Genomic DNA, 21,613 nt, shown 5'->3' on the forward strand with positions numbered 1-21,613 from the left:
TATGAGTTTTGTGTAAATTCTGTGACTAAGAAACAAAGTATATAGTAAGTCTCAATTTTACTTGTTAAAGATGAGGTAATTTTATGACAGGTTATTTTTTAAAGTTTGTATTTTATGTACATTATGTTACCACTTAAAATACAAGAATAAGTATGGATTTGTAAGTATTTAATTGATTTAGTGATGATTGAAGGCTATAGTGTTAATTGAACAAGAGAGTGATGATTGAGGAGTGGTCTTTTTTAGATTAATTGCATTTTTAATACATATTGTAGCAGTAACTGTGTTACAACTATTTATTTCCTTATTGAAAATGCCTACAACACTCCAGTATGTGGCTTTTTCAAGCGCTGTAGATGTTGGATTTTGGCATGAGCTTATTAAGAACAAACTTGAGGAATATAAATTAGATGACACACCCAAAGACATCATTGGTTCTTTTGTCAATAGTAAGTTTTTAAACATTTAAAAAAATTATTGTTTATTTAGATTGATTTTATCAAAAACCTTTTTTATTTAGATGATCGTGAAGGTCTTGCTTGTAGATTAAACATAGAGTTTTCTGCATTTATCAGGTTGTTGTGTTATTTGGATTTTTTAATTTTTATTCCTCTTAAATTCAAAATATTTTAAACAATTTTTTTTCTGGTTATTGCAAAGTAATGATTCTTATCCATGGTCATTGTTTATCTATGATTCTTATCAAGGGTTTGCTGCTCAATTTTTTTAGTGCTCCAATATCTAGAAAAAAGGTTTCTTTTAGTCCCTCTCATGGCATTATTAAGAAAATTATCAACAGAAAAATATTTTTAAAAAAATTATAAAAATGTTTAAAGTTTCTTTTCTAGGACTTAAACTGGAAGAAAAATTAAAGTTTGCATCTTTGAAAGAGAATCTTTTTTTAAAATTTTGATTTTTCCTTCCTTTCTCTTTTTTATCTGTTAGCTTAAAAAAAAACTTTGTTTTAAGTTTGTTTCATAAAATTGCTGAAAAACTTTCATAGCACTCAATAACCATGTTTTTTTATCTATTATTTTTTAACTTTTCTTATTTTTCAAGCCCTAGATAATTGTCATTTAACTTCTAGATGTCAACATAGATAAATAGAGTTAATGGACTTGAAGAAACATGAATGGTATAGGCTAATTATATATAGTCTCCATGGTTTTGACAACTTCCTTTTGTGATCTTTCTTCAATATGTAAAGACTTTTTATCTTGAGTTTCAATTCTTCTCTTTTTTTTCCTAATTTTCAACTTTTTTGATCTACTCATGTCCTTGTTTTTACAGGACTGGAATTGCAGCATTATCCTTTATTTACAGGAAGGGACAACAGGTGAGGCCTCAGCTATGAAATAGAGTACAGATTGGGTTTTGAAATAGAGTATGAAAAATAGAGTATTTTTCATATTCTGTTTCAACTATGAAATAGAGTATGAAAAATACTCTATTTCATAGTTGAGGCCTAAACTATGAAATAGAGTACAGATTGGGTTTTGATGAGCCTCTAGTTAAGATTATATAGGCAAAAGTAAAATATAGTTCTCTCTCTATTTTTTAAATAAAACTCATTTAAGAAGAAAAATAAGAATTATTAACATTTTTAAATTTCATAATAATGCTCTGAGGGTTTCTTCTGTAATCTTTTTAGAACACATGAAAATCTTTAATCATTTGTTTCAATTTTCTTTATCCTTTTTCCAGTTGATCCAAGAGCAAGGTATTATCATCTTTTTCAGAATTCCTTTTCCTATCCTTCTTGATTTCCTTAATTAGTTCTTCAGAATTTTTGTTAATTCAACACCAGTTCTTGTAAGAGTTCTTAACTTAATATCTTGATGTTCCTGTTGCAAAACCTCTTCAACTTGTAATAACTGCTCACCATTTTTTGAAATCTTGTTCTATTCAACATAAGTTTCATGGTTATAAATAGGGTTAAAAGTAGTATAAGTGTACATATGTCAATAGTGAGACACGTATAAATGTTTCACACAGTGTGTTTATTGTTAAAAAAGAATTTAAAGGATTACCTGACATTTTCCAGAGTTTTTTAAGGGAATCTTGGGAAGATCTCCCTAATTTTTTCTAGCAGAAACACTTCTGCTTTGTCTCTAGTAATTTAATTTTTTTCTACCAGAAACACTTCTGCTCTCTAGTAGGCTATTTTTTATTTTTTCGGGGCATTTCAGAATTCCTTGTTAAATCTTCTTTAATTACTTTTTTTTTTTTAAATTTAGATAATTAAGTATAAATATTTATCAAATCAAAATTAATAACTGTTTAGAGATCTAATATTTAAATATCGTTAGACCTCAATTTAACAAGAAATATATCCTCAGACAATCAAAGTATTGGGCAGTAACCCAAACTCTTTTGAGATTGTTTAGACACCTCAAACATTAAAATCAGACTATAAACACCTGAAAATTAGGTGCTGAATATTTGTAAGCAAAAAAGTGGAATTCTGAAATTTTTTAAAAGTTAAAAAAAGAAAAATATCTACATTTTCAAGTTCCAAAAAGAAATTGACTGCATAATGACAAATGTGGTCAAGTCTTTTCACACACTCAGCATGCTTTTGTACAACACTCAAATCCATTTTATTAATGCAAGAATTTTTTTTATTTTTTCAAACTCATAATTTTTGGCTTTCCTTCATACCCTTTTTCTTTAAATTTCCTCCAAAATCTTCAATTGTTTGTGCCTTCAGCAAATTAGCTGGACTTACACATTAGCTAATGTTTTGACTCTTGAAGTACTCCTGGACTTGCTTACCATAGTGCAAGCTCAGTCTGGCCAAAACATGTAACTCACAGCTAACCTACTTGGAATTAGTAATGGATACAGCACTACTTTTTTTCAAATTTTAACTGAAAATAGTTTTATATCATTTGGTGTATTGTTTTTGTCATTGGAGTAAAAACAATTGTTTTCAGACTGAGTAGAGTGAGACAATATTAAGTAGGATTTGTCATCAAGAACAAAATAAAAATTTTGTTAATTCTCAAGAAGCTTTCTACTCTTTGGCTGCTCTTTTCTGTTCAGATAACCAAAAACTCTTAGAAATTTTTGCAGTATCTAATGTTGATATATGACACTGCAGGCCAAAAGTTTCCGGACACTTGGATTTTGTTTAATTTTTTAATTCAAACTCCCATAATTATTTCAATAAAATTCAAATATCATATTTATTTTTTAAAAGATACATATAGTTAGTATTTAAGAAAAAAAAAAGCCAAAAAATGAAATAAAAAAAATACTAAGAACACTATTCTTATTACACTGTCTTTTCGTCAAAAAATAACCCACGAGTTTTTATTACTTTTTTTGCGATCCGTGGCATCCTATTTATTAATTAATTTATTATTTCGGGTGTAATTGATAACCAGGATTCTTCTAATATTTGCCACAGGTGCTCTTTGGATGTTGGGCATTTTTGTCTGACCTTTCTGTCCAATTCTTCCCACAGTAACTCTATTGGGTTCAAATCTGGTGATTGGGCTGGCCAGGTCATGATTTTGAGGGCACCATTATCCTCTTGTTCCTTTATATAATTCTTACATAATTTTGAGGTGTGTTTAGGGTCATTGTCCTGCATAAAAACAAAACCACGACCAATAGTTCTTAAGCCAGAAGGTATAGCATTGTTTTCTAGAATTATTTTATATTGTTCTTTTTTCATAATACCCTCAATTTTAACTAGGTCACCTACACTAGCTGAAGAAAAACATCCCCATACCATAACTGACCCACCACCATGCTTGATTGTCGGCACTAAACACTCTGGGATCACTTTTTCTTTTGTTGTTCTTCTGATGTAAATTCTACGCCTTTACCCAAACAGTTCAAATTTGGATTCGTCGGTCCATAGTACTTTTCCCCAGTCTTCTTCTGTCTAATTTTGGTGGTCTATAGCCCATTATAACCTTTTCTTTTTATTTTCAATCCGTAGCAACGGTTTCCTGACCGCTATACGGCCAGAAAGTCCTGCTTGTCTAAGACGTCGTTTCGTAGTGGTTAATGAAATAGATTTTGAACAACTCCTATTGTAGCCTGAAGTTATTTCCGGGGCCGTAAGTCTTTAATTTCTTTTACTCATCAATATTATACTATTATCTTCAGCTTTTGTTGTCTTCCGTGTTCTACCAGATCTTTTTTTGTCTTCAAAAATGCCTGTTTCTTTCCATCGTTTGATGGTATCTTGTACAGTACTTCTGGCAACTTGTACTTTTTTGCAAATTTCACGAACTGAATATCTTTCTTTATGTAATGTAATTATTTCAGAACGTTTTGCAACCGTTAAAGAAGGTTTTTTACCCATATTTTTAATTAAATAGTCGAATTATAAAATTTAAAAATTTTTTTGAAGATTTTTTAATGCAACCGTCATTAATACCAAATGAAAACTAAACAAAACTAAATATTCTTAATCATTTTAGTCGGATATCATTATATTATAAATATTTCCTTCATGTTTCAACAAATAAATAACTTTAACAAGACCAAACTCTTAAGAGTAATTAAACACTATATATCAAGTTAAAATAAGCAATTAAAAAAAAAAACTTATTTATGTAAGTTTGAGGCCAGTAATACCTAATTACTGACCTCAAACTTACATAAACACTTAAAATTAGTAAGTTTAAGTATTATAAATTAATATTATTGATTAATTTAATGATACAGGATAGATTTTAGCTTTTTATATAAAAAATTATCAAGTGTCCGGAAACTTTTGGCCTGCAGTGTATTTTTAAAATAATCCTAATTTATTCATGAATGTGTTACCAAATGACCTGGTAACACAGCTTTGGGAACAACCAAAGTTGTGTGCCCCAATAAAAATTCAAAAGTCAAAAAATGACCTGACTAAAGTATATTAGTTTAAATCATTTTTCACCTTTTTAAGTAAAATTTTTATCGCTATGATTTTCTACTGAGTTAGCCCATATATAAACTTAGTATGACTTTTCGTCTTGATTTATTTCTCAGTTTTTAAAATTTAAATATCAAAAATCAGATTTTTGTGTAAAAATGAGGTATATGCTTTACTAAGAGTATATGCTTTGCCTTAACTTTAGTTTGATTGGTTTGATTGACCTAAAAGTTGATTACAAAACTTTAAATGCCCCCAATTTGACCTCTAACAGAATGTTGTTGCATAAAAACTGACTAATGTATGTATTGTATGTATGTATGTATGTATGTATGTATGTATGTATGTATGTATGTATGTATGTATGTATGTATGTATGTATGTATGTATGTATGTATGTATGTATGTGTGTATGTGTGTATGTATGTATGTATGCATGCATGCATGTTTGTATGTGTGTATTAGGGTGTGTCGATTTCAGACTTTTTTTAAAAAAAAAAGATAAGTAAAATTTGGGGTATAAGTAAAAGTTGTGAACTTTTATAGAGAATCGAAATCTGATTTCATTTTTTAAATCAGAAAAATATTTGCTTAGGTGATTTTAATTTTTTTGGAAGTATAAGCAGTTTTCACTTTCTTTGAAACAGAATGAAGAGGTTACTGCACAATATTGTCAGTTAAAAAAAACAGACTTACAAACGATGTGACAAAGTTATATTTGTGTTGTAAAAAAATTATTTAACTTAATATAAGTTAAATAATTTTTTTACAACACAAATATAACTTTGTCACATATCACTTAATATCACTTATTGATGTAGGATTAATAACATCTGATGATAAAAATTTAGTTATTGACCATTGTAAAGTTTTTAGAGTGCAAGAAGAAATTGTTTCTGAGCTTAATAAAGATTTTGACAATATAGCAAAAAATAGAGAAGTGCATATTTTTTGATGGGAGAATTGATCAAACCAAACAAATGACTGAACTTGATGGTTCAAATGCAAAATATCCAGTAACTGTGAAGAGCATTACTCTGTTGTATGGAATCTGGAGGAAAGTATTTATTTCACTTTACTCCTGAGAAAGCAACAAAAAGTCTTAAGCATGCAGATATAATAGCAAATAATATTGTTGAATGGTTGACTGCGAGAGGTATTGACTAATCTTTGAAAGCTGTTGGTGGAGACTCTACAAATGTTAACACTGGTTGGGAGGGTGGAGTCAAGAAACATATAGAAATAAAATTAGGGAAAAAACTTATTTGGCTTATGAGTTGCCACTAAGGCATCTTATAACCAACTTAGATGGTGAAACAAAATCTAGCAATAAATGGTCTGGTGTTATTGGATCCATGCTTGATCTGGCTGCTGATCTAGATATAAATCCATCATTTGAAACTATTAAAATTGGTAATCCACTTATTTGTCTGGATGATAAAATAAATGACTTATCTCCAGATCAATTTATGGTTATGTCTGTGCCATTAGTAATGGTATTTTACCACCAAAACTTCATTTATTACAAATTGGGCCTGTTTTACATTCAAGATGGTTTACTACTGCTAACAGAATATGTAGAATATGGATATCTAAACATGACATTCAAGGTAAAGATTTAGAAAATTTAAGATCTATCACCAAGTTCATAGTGGGTGTTTATTTTTCCTTGTTGGTTTAAGATCAAAGTTGAACATTCTTGGATTGAAGGTCCTAAACATGTACTTTACCAAATGCAACAACTCAAATTCCAAAAAGAAAATGTTGTTAAAATAGTATTGCCATCTATTCAAAGATCAGCTTGGTTTTATTTCAGTGAGTGTTTAATTCAAACATTGTTGTGTTCTAGTACTGAAGAGGATAGAAGTGTAGCTGTTAAGAAAATAAAAGATATTAGAGGTACTGGAAATGAGGATCTACAAAAAGGTGATTCATCCCCCAGACCAAGAAAGACTCCTATTCTGAACTTTAATGCTGAAAAATTGTTAGACCTGATTTCATGGGAATCACCAGTTTATGAACCAGTCCTAACTACCTCTCTAACAACTTCTGATATCAATGAGTTTTTATCAAAACCTATGCTGGTGCCAAATTGGCCATGTCACGGGCAATCTATCGAACATTGTGTGAAGCAAGTTACAGAAGCTTTAAGTAGAGTGTATACTCATGAAAAGAGAGATAGATTTGTACAAAATCAAGAGGCAAATAAAAAGTTTATGTCTAAAAATAATAGTAAACAAGATCTTGAAAGTTTGATAGAAATATTTTTGTAGTGAATTTATAACATTTTGATATTTAAAACTTTATTTACTTTAAAAAGAAAAAAAAATTTCTTGTTATTTTTCTAACATCAATACCAATAAAGTTATTGAGCCAAACAGTATTTGAAAAATTGCTGAAAAATATTTTTTTAGATAAAAATGTATGTAAAAATTTAAATTCAAAGTAAATATCTCATTTTGAATTTTATACAAATTCTTAAGGAAAAACTATTCACATCAAAATTATTTTTAATCAATGTTTATATCCCAAACATATATATGATAACTTTAAAAAATGCTCATTTATATTTGAATAAAAGCTGGGTTTTCTTGAGAAACCAGGTCAAAACTTTATTGAAATATAAAAAGGCAAATCACCTAAGGAAATTTTTTTTTAATTCAAGTTTTAAAACCAGATATGGATTCTCCATGAAATTCTGCAACTTTTAGTAACACCCCAATTATAAAAAAAAAAAAATCCAAAATCAACACACCCTAGTATGTATGTATGTATGTATGTATGTATGTATGTATGTATGTATGTATGTATGTATGTATGTATGTATGTATGTATGTATGTATGTATGTATGTATGTAAAGGATACATTTTATATATTCAGAACCTTGAAACTTATATATTTTACATATTTTTTAATGTGCATAATTTATTGCTTTTAGTAAATCTATTCATCATGTTCCTCGATCGTTTGATTGCCCAGGTTTATTGATAAACAAAAATACTGTGGAAGATTTTAAAATTTGTAACAAGAAAACCTTACTTCTGGATGCTGCTAAACAGGTAATTTATCTTTTATTATGACTTTAATTTTTGTTAGATTAAGCATCAGCATTTAGTTTTTCCATCAACAACAAATTAAGTACAAATTTTTCATTTTTCTTTTAAGACCATTTTTTCTGAAATTTATAAAACCTAAACTTTACATTAGTTTAAAAAGTTCTTGATGAATAGAATTTTATAACTTTCTATGTCTAAATATATAAATTATTGCAAGTTTAGTTTTTTTCAAGAAGCTGATATAGGTATTTACACTTTGTTTTTTATTATTTTTTATTATCACAAGAATAAGTTCGCATAAGTGTTTTTGCACTTAAAGTTGTGTAAAATTTTTATCTTTTGGTATATCTGCAGTAAAGCATTCAAAAAATGTTTAAATTGATAAATTGAGAAGGTTCTATCCAATCTTTTTTAAGACATTTTATTTAAAGAAATCTGTTCTGGGTACATTATCTAGTTTTTTGCAAACTTCTTTTCTTGTATTTTGAGTTTTGTATAAAGGAAATGTGGAGCTTTTTTGTGTTGGGTTATGAAGGTTGGGGAGGTGGCAGTTTTAATGTACAATTTAGTTAATATTTTAAAACTGATTTTATTATGGGTTTTTCTATTTAAATCTAATTATATTTTTATAATCTGGTTATTAATCATCATGTTGTTTTTATTTTAATTTTTATATGTAGTTAATTGAAGATATAAAGTCTGGAGCAGCTTTCAAAAATCCAAGTCTACTCAACAGGTTTCTGCTGCTGACATTTGCTGTATGACATTTGTTATAAAAAATGTTTTGTACTTTCTCATAATCAACCTCATCAAAGTTTGATAATTTATTTAGGAGATAAAAGACCTTTGTAACAACAATTCCTGGTTTAACATATACTATGTGTCTAAATTTTAAGACCACTTCATAAAAATTTATATTTTCTCTATTAATCAATTATTTACATTCTTATTTCAAGTTATTATTCTAATAAATAATAGCTTATTTATATACATGAAGAAAGAAAAAAGAAAAAAATTGAAATAATGAATATTTTTAAAACGAGAAAATTTTAAAACCACTTAGTTTTTAAAAACATTTTAGAATGAATTTTTCTCTAAATTATTTTTGTATTAATTGAATTTTTCTCTAAATTATTTTTGTATAAATTGAATTTGTCTTGAATTTTTAGATTTATACTTGTTTTGGATTATTTTGTTTAATTTAAAAAATGGGTAAAGCAAAAGACAATACTGATTATGAGCATGGTAAAATTGATGCTCTTTATTCAAAGAACTTAAGTGTAAGAGATTAGTGTAAGATAAGTGTAATTATATGTGTATAAATATAAGTATATTATGTGTGTATAAAATATGTGTGTATAAATATAAGTGTAATTATTACTAATCATAAAAATTATATTTGAAATGTGTTTAAGAAGACAAGATAAAAAGATAATAAACAGGCTCAACAAGCAATTTTTAAGTTACTAAGCAGTTCAACAATCACAGCTGAGAAGATAAAAAGTGATATATCATTAGCTGCATGTGTTCGAACTATTCAGCGAGTAATCAATTCAAATCCATTACCTAATCGTAAGAGATTTTAAAAAAGCAGCAATTACTCAAAGACCAAGAGAAACTAAACTTAAGTTTGCTAGAAATTGTATTGAAGCAAGGTTAGATTGGAATGATGTTGTATGGTCTGATGAAAAAAAGTTCAACTTGGGCCTAATGGTTATCAGTATTATTGGCATGATTTAAAAAAGGTGGTAGTTTTGTTGGTTTGGACAGCTTTTGGAAGTAGAGGAAGATCAAGAAATGTGTTAAAGGTACTCTAGGTTCTAAAGACTATACAGAACTACTTAAAGAAAGTTTGTTACCTTGCTTTAAAAAAAATAAGTAGCAAAACCCCGATTTTTCAACAGGATGCATCCGTAGCTCAAATCATACAAAAAGTTGCTTACAAACAAAGAGAATTAGTATTTTACAATGGTCTCCTAAATAGCCTGGACTTAAATCATATCAAAAACATATGGAGCAGTTTAATTTGTTTGTTTTATGCAAACGGATATCAATTTAATTTAATGAGTTAAAAGAAAAAATGAAGGAATGCTGGGATGGAATAACCTTAAATGAATTAAAAAATCTTAATCAATGCCAAATAGAATTAAATTTAAAAAAATGTTGGACCAATTCACAATTAGTTAAGAAAAAAACTAAAATGATCTTAAAATTTTGTTGTTTAAAAATAAAAAACATTTTAACAAACTTTTTATTTTTTTAAATACTAAGCGGTTTTAGTATTTTATTTTTACTAGTTGTTGCCATTAATAACTTAAACTAATGTGGTCTTAAAATTGTGTTGGGTATACCTAAATTTCTTCTGCCATCCCAATGATAATAAATATAAATAACATAAATAGAATTTTCAATATTTAAAAATTGAATTGGTCACTGAAGAAATTCAATAAAATTAAAATTTTACATCCCTATGGGCATGGGCCTCATTTTAAGAAACACTGCTTTAAACTGTAGCTTTTAACAAATAATAGTACTCTAGAGTTCAAATAACGATCACCCATCAAATACTGATCATTACTAAAGTATTATCTTAAGATACTATATTAGTATTTTAGTATCATATAGTATCATTCTAAAGTCATAATGTCAATGTAAAGATATTATCTTAACATAGTTTAGTGATTGATTGGTGATTAAATTGTAAATGAAATAGTCTAAGTTTTTGAATTTTAAAAGGAAGTAAATATTTTTGTTCATTAACTTTTTAATCATTCTTCAGGATTTGAAGCGTTATGATTTTTACTATTGGTTTGCTTTTCCAGCATTAAACTTGAAAGAGAATATTAATGTTATCTCTATAAATCCTATCATTTCAAAATATAATGAAAGTGAAGTAAGTCTATTTCTTTTGAAACTTTTTGATTAACTGTTTTTTATTTACATTTTTTTTTATAATTTTTTTTTTATTTACATTCTTTTTATAAATTCATTTTGTAAACTAGCCATTAATTTTATGACTCTTTCAAATATTTTTCATTTCTAGATTTATTGCTTGGAAAAAGCATATGACACTTTAAAAGAAAGGCTTGGGCATGGTTTGTTAGTTCTTATTTTTCAAAGTGACAAATGATGATTATTAATAATGATGATTGAGGAAGAGGAGGAGGAGGATGACATTATGATAATGTTCAACAATATTTTTAGATCCTTTTGCATTCATCTTAAAACAAGAGGGAACAAATTTTATTGCAGGTTTACTCTCAGATTGGGATAACTTTTATGAGGGAACTGTAAATGTTAGTAATTTTAAGTATTTTTCATTTTAACTAGCTTCTGTCAAAAGTTTGTTAAAAATTTATCTGTGATTTTATTACAAAAAAAGAAAAAAGTTACCATAGTCCATAATGAATTTTTAATTTTTGAATAATTTCTGATAAACCTGGGGATAAGTTATATGCATACTATAAACATCTATCAAAATCTTGTTGTTTAAAAAAGATACAAAATGGTTCTTTGTTTTGCTTTTCACACTACTAATTCACAAATGCTTATTTCAATTCTATCAAAAACCTTTAAAAGAACAAATTTGTTGTTCCAAGTAGAGTTTTTACTCTATGATTTCTTTGCAGGTATGAGTTTTTGAATTTATTTTAGGTTATTCTTGGTTTTTCTGACCCTTCAACAATCCCTGAACATCCAGGATGGCCATTGCGAAATCTCCTAACTTGTGTATCTTATCAAAAGTATTTAATCAAAATGGGTTTTTCTTTCTATTACTATATTGCTGAATTGTTGCTAATCTTTAGGATAAAAATGATAAATTTAAAAAAAAAATAGTTATAATGCTTATCTTTGAACACAAAATGAAATAATTGAAATAGTCAACACAATATGTTTAGAAAAAAACTTTACATAAATTTCTCTACAACATCAAGAAAAGTATTTTTAAAATTCTTTATTGGTGGTTGTCATTTTTAAATTGGAATAGTTTGCTATTTTTTAATTTCAACAAAAAAAAAGTGTTGTTGGTATTATTAACAATCCATAATTTTTTTTTATAAAGTTATGCAGTATAAAAATTAGAAAAAAGTTTATATGATGCTTTTTTTTAATCAATCTAAAATCCAGTATCACTAAAAAAAAAATTAAATTCCTTAAGTAAAAATTGTATCAGTTGTTTAAGTTTATGAAAAATCTTGTGTAATAAAATTTTAAACCAAAGAGCTTTTCTTGTTTTAATTGCATTTCATTGTTGTTTTCCTGATATTGGTGGCTTTAGTAGAACTGTAGTCCAAGACCTTTTTTTGCATAGTACTGTGCAACTATGCAAAAAATGAAAGTTGTGCTACTAAACAAACTAGAGGTGGATTTAGACAGAGTTTTATAGATAAGCAGATTATTAATTCTATTATTGACTTCAACCTCATTGAGGCAAATGTGGTAATGACTGCTGCCAGAACTATCTGGCAGCAGTTTATGACCACATTTTCCTCAATGAGGTTAAAGAGCTATCTGGCATGCAGTGTGGATTGAAAGTCCTGCAAGCTGCTGCCAGATAGCTCTGACAATACACACTGTATACAATGCTGAGCCAACAATGTTTTTTTAGAAAAAAGGAAAACACATTTTTACCCTTAAAAATGATGTCAGTTTGACACCAAATAACAAAGTTAAAAAACTTAAAGACAATGATGCGGTTTGTAATAACAAGTATATTATATCTTATGTTTTACATGGTAATGTTAAAATAAAAAAAGAAGAAGTTCAGATTGATAATTTTGAATCTTATTTGTTAAGACTTCAAAGATAAGTATGACCATTTAGCATATTTGTTAAGTGCTAGTATTTATGCTCTAATATATTGCCAAAATGTTTTTAATGTTGTCTTTTATAAATTTCATTTGCTTCATTTTTGTCAAAAATTATTTTCCATACAAACCATACTTGTATATGGTCTTGTTATCTGCTGTTTTCAAGTAGTTTTTAATTATTATTTTAGGCTTAATAATTTTTTTTAGTACAAATATTGAATAAAAAGATAAAAATGTTATTAAGTTAAAAGATCCTCATATTATTGTTGTTGCTTTATTGAAATTTCTATTAAAGACTGAGTGAGAGATTCAGATTGGCTCATCTTAATATATATACACATTAATATATCATAATAATTACTCTATATATTGTATTTAGTTATTTAAAAGACTTAATAATTGAAATAGAACTAATTAAAGACAAAACTACCAATTAAAGACAAAAGGCTAAAATACCTAGTAAATTGCTGAATGATCAGCTAAAACTATTTCACAAGCTTTGGCTGATAAACATTAAAGTGCTAAATAACTGGTTTGTAACAATCAAAGGTTTACAAACGTTTAATTTTTAATAAAAAATTTGGATGTTATTAACTAAAAGAAAAGAGAAATTGTTTTTTTCAGAAAGAACCTTGATTATCTCAAAATTATAAAAATGGAATTTTTTTGGAAAAATGCTCTTCAATTGAAAAAAATGAGTAATGTTGCTTTAAAAAAAAGAAAGTGAAAACACTAAAAATATGAATGATTGTGATTTTATTAAAAAGAATTTTATATTTGCAACATTTATGTTTTTCATTTACTAATTTGTCCCTTTTTTTTTGCTTTATAGCACTGTTCATGTTTTAATGAATGCAACAACAAAACTTTTGTAATATAAAAACTTTCAAAACATTCAAATGGCAATTTTCAATGAAGATTGCTAGATAAAACACCATCCAAACTTTGTGATTTTTTCAAGATTTTTTTATAATTATAGTTATCAATTACAAATTGAGTTCTTCAACTTATTATTATCCATTAGAAATTATGTGCTGGCAAAATCAAAGTTTTCAATTTACAAAAGAAGTTTATTTCTATACCATTTCAAAGTATTTTTTTTATACTTATTGAAGTATTAGTACTTTTAACTGATTAGAGAACAAAAATTTAAAACAGTTTTTAACAAACCTAAGAGTTACATATAGTTACAAACCTAAGAGTTACATAGTTGAGAGTTGAAGTCAGTAAAAGTGTAACATAATTGTTATCATATTTAATTTTTTGTAGAAGATCTTCAATCAAACATTTATCTGTGGTTTGTTATCGAGATCGAGTGCGTGAAGGCAGGCGTGATATTAAACATAGTTTGGTTCTTGAAATAGTTTACTTGCCAGAAGTTAATATGGAAGGTTTAAAGAAGGCTTTTCCTTTTACAACCTTTTAGTGATAAAGTTGTTCTTTATATGATATAATGTGGTATTAAAATTACAAATTAAAATTTAGCAAATCTTTTTTGTATTGAATAAAATCCAATGCTAGTTTTATGTTTAGAAATTGTTGATGTTATTGGGTGGGAAAAAAACCAGCGTGGTAAAATGGGCCCAAGAATGGTAAATCTCAGTGCCACTATGGATCCTTTAAAGCTTGCAGAATCAGCTGTAGATTTAAATTTGAAATTGATGCGTTGGAGATTAGTGCCTGACTTAAATTTAGAAAAGATAAAGTCAACAAAATGTTTGCTATTAGGGTCAGGCACTTTAGGCTGTAATGTTGCAAGGTCACTATTGGTAATATTATTTTTCTCTTATAGTAAGGTTTGCTGCAAAATAAAGTTTCTGAGTTATGTTTGTTGCATTAACACTTATACTTTCAAGGCATGGGGAGTACAAAAGATTACGTTTGTTGATAATTCAAGAGTTTCATTCTCAAATCCTGTCCGTCAAACACTCTTCCTATTTGAGGATTGTTTAGATGGTGGAAAGTCTAAAGCACAAGCAGCTGCTGACTCTTTAAAAAGAGTGTTCCCTGGAGTGGTAAGCAACAAATTGGTTTAATGTTTCCATATCTACTAGTAAATTACAACGAGGTCTGATATTCTTCAAACTTTATTTTAATTTTTACTGGTGAAATTTGAAAACAAGTAAAATTTACTGGTGAAATATGAAATACTAAACTTCTTCATTTTTTAAATAGCAGTATTTTTTATAATCTTTTGAACATCATTTATAATTGCATCACCTTGAAATAAAGGCTCTTATTTTATGTAGAAGAGATTACATATTTTGGGGAAATGCATCATTATTTTGTAAAAGGAATTTTTACATATTACTTCATGAGGGTTTATATAGTATGTTAGTTGAAATAAAAGTTTTCGTTTAAATCGTAAAAGGTGAAGTAATCTCAGGAAAAAAACGATTTTTTAAACAGAAAGAATCCACAATCAAAATAACAAGAAATTGGTGCAGATTTATAAGAAGGAAAAGAAATATAATTTAATCTCAAATATCTTCATCCTAGGATGCTTTTGGTTTGCATTTAAATATACCTATGCCTGGCCATGCACTCTCTGAGAAAGGTATCTTTTTTGTGTGTCTTTAAAATTTTTAAAAATTTAGTTTAAGGTATAGCATAGAAACAGAAAATTTAAGCGATGATCACCCGCTAGAGCACATTTTTTACTGTTATTTATTTTTCGTCATAAGTCTATAGTTTTTTACCATCACGTTTAAATTGTTTAAGTAAATTATCTTTCTAGTTTTCTCTATTTTTTTATTTTTTAAAAAAGATGAAAAATCTGTCCAAAATGATGTTGCAACTCTTGAAGAATTGATTGCACAACATGATGCAATTTTTCTTCTAATGGACTCTCGTGAAAGTAGATGGTTGCCATCAGTTATTGCTGCCTCTAAAAGAAAGGTACTTTCAAAAATGTTTTATTTTTTACTAAATATTTAATTTTTGTTTTTGGAGAGTTGAGCAAAATTAAACGTTTTTAGATATTGATCAATGCTGCTTTGGGATTTGACACATTTTTAGTGATGCGGCATGGGAGTCAGCGTTTGTCCTCTCAAAAGTACAACGATCTAAATTCGAAAACTGTTCGAATACCTGGTGAGCACTTGGGTTGCTATTTCTGCAATGATGTTGTTGCTCCAGGAAACGTAAGACCAATTTTTATTTTTACAATAAAGAAATTTATCTCAGATATTTTCTATTTTGTTTAATGCTTATATTGTTTTCTCAGTCCACTGCAGACCGCACGCTCGATCAACAATGCACTGTATCTAGACCAGGCGTATCAATGATGGCTAGCGCGTTAGCTGTAGAGCTTTTAGTTTCTTTGCTTCAGCATCCTTTAGGGTAGCCTGATATCAAATGTTTTTAGCTATGATATAAATCAAATATTCTTAATGTTTCTTTTTATTTATTTTTTCCTTCACTAGAATTTTTATTTGAAGTTTTGAAAAAATATCCAATAAAAAAAATTATATTATTTTTTAAAATTTAGTGACTCAGCTCCAGCAGAAACAAGTGCTAATGAAAATCATCTAGAAGCAGAATTTGAAACACCTATTGGTATAATTCCACATCAGGTAGTCTTATCGGTTACTTAACTCGTTGTCTCATTAATCAAATAAGTAAGCGATATACTTGAGGATTGATCACTGTTTTTTTTTTTAGATTCGTTGTTTTTTATCTCGTTTTCACATCGTACTGCCAGCATGTCGTGCTTTTGATAAATGTACAGCTTGCTCTCCTATAGTAAGTCTTTGATTGTCGTTTTTTTTTTTTATTATCTTTTTTCATAGTCAATGAAATTTTTAAAATGCAACCTTTTAGGTTCTAAAAGCTTATGAAGAAGAAGGGTTCGGTTTCCTACGCAAAGTATTCAATTTACCAAAATATTTAGAAGATGTGACTGGTTTAACGGAACTCCACAATGCAATAAACGACTCAGAAGTAAGTTGCATTAAAACAATATTTCAGACGTTTATCAATTTTCTGTTTCTTTCCCATACCCAACTTTTTTGTTAATGAGTTCATTGACTTTTAATTTATTGTTTTTATTGTTTTAAAAAAGTTATTTTGAAGATTCTATTTTTGGAATATACATATATTGTGATATGTTGGAAACAGAAACGCCTACGGTTTTTCCGTTTTTCCAGACTCTTTGACCGTCAATAACATTTAGTCTTTCATAATGTTGAGTAATATCGTTAAACTGACGCATTACTTATCTTTTTGTCTGTAAAGTGGATCTTTGTCTCGCTTGTTCAGGTTGCGCAACTTACTGATACTGATGACGAAAACAATTCAGTCGAGAACTGATTTCATATATTCTTCTTGATAGATATGGTTCCTAGACGACGATGAAGCAATGTAGTTATCGGATGAAAAAAGTTGATGGTTGACAATTTGGCTACATTTAAAACAATTAAAATGGATATTTCTTTTCTCTTTTTTTAATTACTTCAAAGTTTTATAAAACTGTAGTTTTTAAAGTTAGATTTTAAAGTTTTTTTGAAACATACGTGACTATTTCATTGTTACGCCTGAACACTATGAAAATTATATTTTAAGAAATTTGTACGTTTATTTTTTTGCTTTGAAGTCTTTTAAATAAAATATTCTTTATATTTTGTTATTTCACTTAAGTATCTACAAAAAAAATTAAGAATTTTTTTTTTTTAAAATTTAGCTGAAAAAAAAATTTAAAAATGAGCGAAGAAAAAAAAGAAATTAAACCCACAAGTATTAGACGAGAACCAAAAGTCACAGTCTTCAGAGAAACCAATCGTGCGTTAAAAAGTTTCAGTAATAAATCGTTAAAGCGGAAACTTCAAAATACAGACCAGAATTCTATTAATGAAAAAACAAACTTTGTGACAATAGCACGCGAAGTTAAAGAGTTCGGAATTACGGGATTTACAAAAAAGGAACAAAAAAAGAGCATGCAAAGGTATGCTGAGCATTTGGGTGCGCGAAAATTTAAAACCCAGAAAGTACCTTACAAAATGCTCATGGAGAGAATGAAAACAAAAGCAGAAAAAGAGAAAAAAATTCAATCTATGGAACGTTCTATGGGCGTCTTTAGGAAAAAAAGAAAAGGAGATAATGTTAAACTTACCCAAAAACTCAATCTAGGCAGATGGGTAGACAAATCTTGTATCGGAAATTTTAGTAAGAATAATGTTGTAAAAATTAAAATAAACGACATAAAAAGGTATACAAAATAAAATTGATAAACCTTTAGATACTCGTCATTCAAACTATTATCTCAGTCCCTTTTTATGGAAAACCTAAATGACATTGGAAAGATAGTTTTATTAGAAACTTAAAAACAATGCGCTTTTTTTTTTCTTTTTTTTTTTTAAACTATAAAAAATTATGACTAAAATACTTCTTAAAACTGAAAAATGATCGTCAGAATTGGAAAAGTGTTATTTATCTGTATTATAAACTATTTTAAAAGTTGAATCTGGGATACGAAACATGTTTAAAATCTATACATAATTTACTTTAAAAAAACATTCCGTCTGATTAACTGAGGAAAAGTAATAACTCAATATTATTTTCAACCATTTTAAAATTATTAAAGCATAAAAATATAGAGTCAACTGAATAGGCTGATTTATCTGGCAGCAGGTTTAGCAAGGTGCTTAATTATTTAAATTTTGAGCGCTCGCTTAAGTATTTCCGACCGGCACACAATTTTAAATATCAATACCATATGTTTTTAAATGACATACTATTTCTAGTTCCACAAAATTTCCTTTCCGAATTTTCAGCTTGCATTATTTGTTATAATGCGTTTCCCTATTTTTTTTTTTTTTTTTTTTCTTTTTTTTTCTTTTTTTTCTTTTTGCAACTAAAACGAGTTTCAATCATTTTATTTAATTGAAACATATTTTATTTTGTCAAACATCTGTTCTTTAGTTTTGTAATGCATGAAAAGATTTTATATATCCTCTTGTATTAACTTGAATATTTAAACTACTCTGTTTTCTATACTTTGGAACGGTAATCAATGGATTCGAACTTGTTGCGTAGCCTCTTTTATAGGGGGAACCGGTATACTAAAATCTCAACTGACGAAGAATGCTTACTAGAAAAAAGAGAGTCTGAAAACCAAGTTTCATCAATAAATGCATTTTGGAACATTTGCAATTCAATACAAGGCGTAGCCATATTAGCCATGCCATATGTTATAAAAGGGGGCGGGTGGTGGAGCATTGTGTCTATGGTGGTTATAGCAGCCATTTCGAATTACACTGGGCAAATACTTTTAGATTGCCACTATGAAATAGTAAAGGATAAAGATAGCGATGAAGTAGTACGCTTGCGTACAAGGTAGCACATTTGTTCAACTTGTATCCGAGCCTTTTAGTTCCTACACAACTTAGTTTATATTTCAAAAATAATGATCTTTCTTTATAGAACATCTTACGCTGATATTGGATCAAAGGTGTGGCCGTGGTGTGGAAAAGACCTTATTTTAGCTGTTCAAGTACTTGAGCTGTTGTTTATGGCAACACTGTATCCAATTGTTGCAACTTCCGTTTTCAAAACACTGTGTCCGTTTATTAAAATTTCGTCTGGAATCTGGGTTTTAATATTCGGTATTGTTATACTGCCCAACGTCTTTATTAGACATGTAAATCATATATCTTTCATGAGCACAGTTACTGTTGTATCAGCAGCATTTGTTTTTTTCATCGTCAATTTGTATTGCTTTACAGAGTACAAACGATGGAATGCATCTCAATTAGAACAATTTTCATTGAGCGAGTTTGTATCATCTTGTGGAGTAATTATCGCTAGCTATTCCTCGCAGATGTACCTATCTGTTATAGAAGAAAACATGGCCAAACCTCACTATATAAAAAAAGTTATGAATGCTGGATATGCGGCAATGACAGTACTTAAAATTGGTATCGGTGTGATTGCCTACATTACGTTTGGCAAAGAAACTTCACAAGTAGTGACTTTAAACCTTCCGTCTGGCGTTTTATTGACTACTGTTAATATAGTTGTTGTATTTTTAAGTTTATCGTCTTACACTCTACCTATGTTTACTGTTTTTGAGATCCTAGAAAAGGATTCCTTTTGGTTGATTACAGGAGAACAATTAGAGTTCCGAAAAAATGAGGATTGTGTTGGAAGTCAGTTAGAAGAAAAGCTGAAGAAAGTTAACATGCGTCGGATCGGAATTCGTGTATCACTTGTCGTAATAACACTTACAATGGCACTCAGTGTTCCTCATTTCTGTTTAGTTCTTGCGTTTATTGGGAGTTTTACGGGATCTTTTTTAGAAATGATCTTTCCGTGTTTTTTTCAACTAAAACTAAAATATAATGAGATTTCAAACTTAGAAAAGGTCCTCGATACTTTAATTGTCATTTTTAGCTTTGTGTTCATGGGGTTGGGAATATATTTTTCAGCGATGGCACTGGAGAAAGCTTTTCGTCTTCATACGACAGAAATTTGGAGCGTAGATTAATGTTTTCTTTTACTTTTGTTATTTAAAGATAAGATAAAAGATAAAAATAAAGGCTGTTTTTTCTTCATGTCTATAACATGCCAGAAAGTTCCTTATAAAGGATTTTTTGAGTTAAATAAAAAAAATGAACTGCTCTTTTCTTTAGCAGTTCATTTTTTTCATTTAACTCAGAAAAATCCTTTATTAACGACCAATAATCTACGAACTAAATGTACACATCTGTAATAAACGAACTAAATTTACACATCTATAATATCTGAATATAGTATCTTAAACCGAAGTTTACATTTATAATTGCAAAACTTTTATAAATGCTTGTTGATCAAACATCATTTTTTAAATTGCGCACATTTCACCCTAGAGGCTATTTAATTAACAACCTAGTTGATTTGTTCGGCTAGGATATTTTATTGGTCGTAGATAGACCTTCGAGAGTTAAAGAATTTAGTTCTTTGGTACAAGACATTTTCTAAATTTTAAGTTGTTTTTTTTAAACTTTATATTCATTTGTTCTTGTACAAATGAATATAAAGTTTAACAAAATTCTAAATTAATAGAAGTAGGTCATCAAAGGAGTATCTTAAAGCGGCTTTGTTTTACAATAAACAACATTTGAAGCGATTTTTTATGCTTGAGATAAACAAGATTTACAGACTAGATCTTCTAGTTAAATAAGCAGAAAAGAGAGCTGTAAAAGAGGCAGTTAGAAAAATCCAAAAAATAAAGTTACATTAGATACAAATGAAAATTAATCTAGAAGGAATGAAGATAACCCATATATAATGAAAACGTAGGTTATAAAAACTGTAAAGACACAGATTAAAGTGTGAAAGATTTACTAGAAAAAATTTTTTTTTTCTTTAAAAGGAAAAAGATTGTTCATAATTTATCTCAGATATAGTCCAAGAAATATTACCTTATTATCAGCGAGATTTTTGTTCCCAATTCAACAATTCTGGTGATTGATGAGATTAGATTAAAGGGTCTTGTGATATCAAAAAATATTTTTATTAGCTAATAAATTTTCATTCAAATCCTTTAATTGGTTTACTAAAGTTTATACACATCTAACAAATACTTTAATACTACTTACTTAAAAAAAATATTAAAAAATTAATAAGATAAAAAAGATGGAAGAAAGAAAGAAACAAAGCTTGATGAAGTTTCGAATTTAGTTGGCCGAAAAAAAATAATACAATTAAAAACACAAACATGAATTTGGATTAAAATGCAAAAGAATCAAGAAAATTAGAAATTTTTTTTTTAATAACTGTAGTGAAGAATTCTTGAATTTTTAGTATAAAGTTTCTGGTTTTTAAAATAACTTGCTTTTATTGCAGATCATTCTTTTTTAAAAAATTCAAACAAGCAACTATTTTTCATTAT

General features: G+C 28.0%; 2 protein-coding genes and 1 pseudogene across 10 annotated transcripts; all 3 read left to right on the forward strand.

Annotated features, from left to right (window-relative positions):
- Positions 1–175: 175 nt before the first annotated feature.
- LOC145197036 (ubiquitin-like modifier-activating enzyme ATG7) lies at positions 176–17,979 on the forward strand. 8 transcript variants are annotated; one of them, XM_090079584.1, is made up of 19 exons: positions 176–449; positions 521–575; positions 7,816–7,936; positions 8,614–8,691; positions 10,713–10,826; positions 10,977–11,028; positions 11,138–11,229; positions 11,588–11,676; positions 14,014–14,135; positions 14,278–14,513; positions 14,601–14,759; positions 15,244–15,301; positions 15,512–15,642; positions 15,723–15,887; positions 15,971–16,086; positions 16,235–16,319; positions 16,408–16,488; positions 16,567–16,686; positions 17,426–17,979. In XM_090079584.1, exons 1-19 carry the CDS (start codon positions 314–316, stop codon positions 17,468–17,470), a joined length of 2,055 nt encoding a protein of 684 aa, XP_089935710.1. In that variant the 5' UTR covers positions 176–313; the 3' UTR covers positions 17,471–17,979. The 8 variants fall into 8 exon arrangements, with proteins under 8 accessions (XP_089935710.1, XP_089935709.1, XP_089935711.1 ...); XM_090079583.1 differs by lacking the exon at positions 17,426–17,979 and adding an exon at positions 17,005–17,359; XM_090079585.1 differs by lacking the exon at positions 17,426–17,979 and adding an exon at positions 17,078–17,359.
- LOC149892118 (uncharacterized) lies at positions 5,634–7,609 on the forward strand (annotated as a pseudogene). Its single transcript, XR_016450288.1, has one exon. The product of XR_016450288.1 is annotated as an uncharacterized LOC149892118 (transcript).
- Positions 17,980–18,700: 721 nt separating the features above from the next.
- Positions 18,701–20,278, forward strand: LOC149892119 (vesicular inhibitory amino acid transporter-like). Its single transcript, XM_090079594.1, has 2 exons — positions 18,701–19,077; positions 19,165–20,278. The coding sequence occupies exons 1-2, from the start codon at positions 18,755–18,757 to the stop codon at positions 20,225–20,227; spliced, it is 1,386 nt and encodes a 461-aa protein (XP_089935720.1). The 5' UTR covers positions 18,701–18,754; the 3' UTR covers positions 20,228–20,278.
- The last annotated feature ends 1,335 nt before the right edge of the window (positions 20,279–21,613 follow it).

This window comes from Hydra viridissima, unplaced genomic scaffold, assembly GCF_058129835.1.
Source record: "Hydra viridissima isolate aposymbiotic clone 2 unplaced genomic scaffold, HvirCarnegie_v1 scaffold_2, whole genome shotgun sequence".
Lineage (NCBI taxonomy): Eukaryota > Metazoa > Cnidaria > Hydrozoa > Anthoathecata > Hydridae > Hydra > Hydra viridissima.

Coding starts and splice junctions, on each gene's coding strand:
- LOC145197036 (XM_090079583.1), top strand. CDS start 314: ATGCCTACAACACTCCAGTATGTGGCTTTTTCAAGCGCTGTAGATGTT. Junction 11,677..14,013: donor ACTTGTGTATCTTATCAAAA/GTATTTAATCAA, acceptor AATTTTTTGTAG/AAGATCTTCAATCAAACATT. Junction 16,087..16,234: donor TTGCTTCAGCATCCTTTAGG/GTAGCCTGATAT, acceptor TTTAAAATTTAG/TGACTCAGCTCCAGCAGAAA.
- LOC149892119 (XM_090079594.1), top strand. CDS start 18,755: ATGGATTCGAACTTGTTGCGTAGCCTCTTTTATAGGGGGAACCGGTAT. Junction 19,078..19,164: donor GTAGTACGCTTGCGTACAAG/GTAGCACATTTG, acceptor CTTTCTTTATAG/AACATCTTACGCTGATATTG.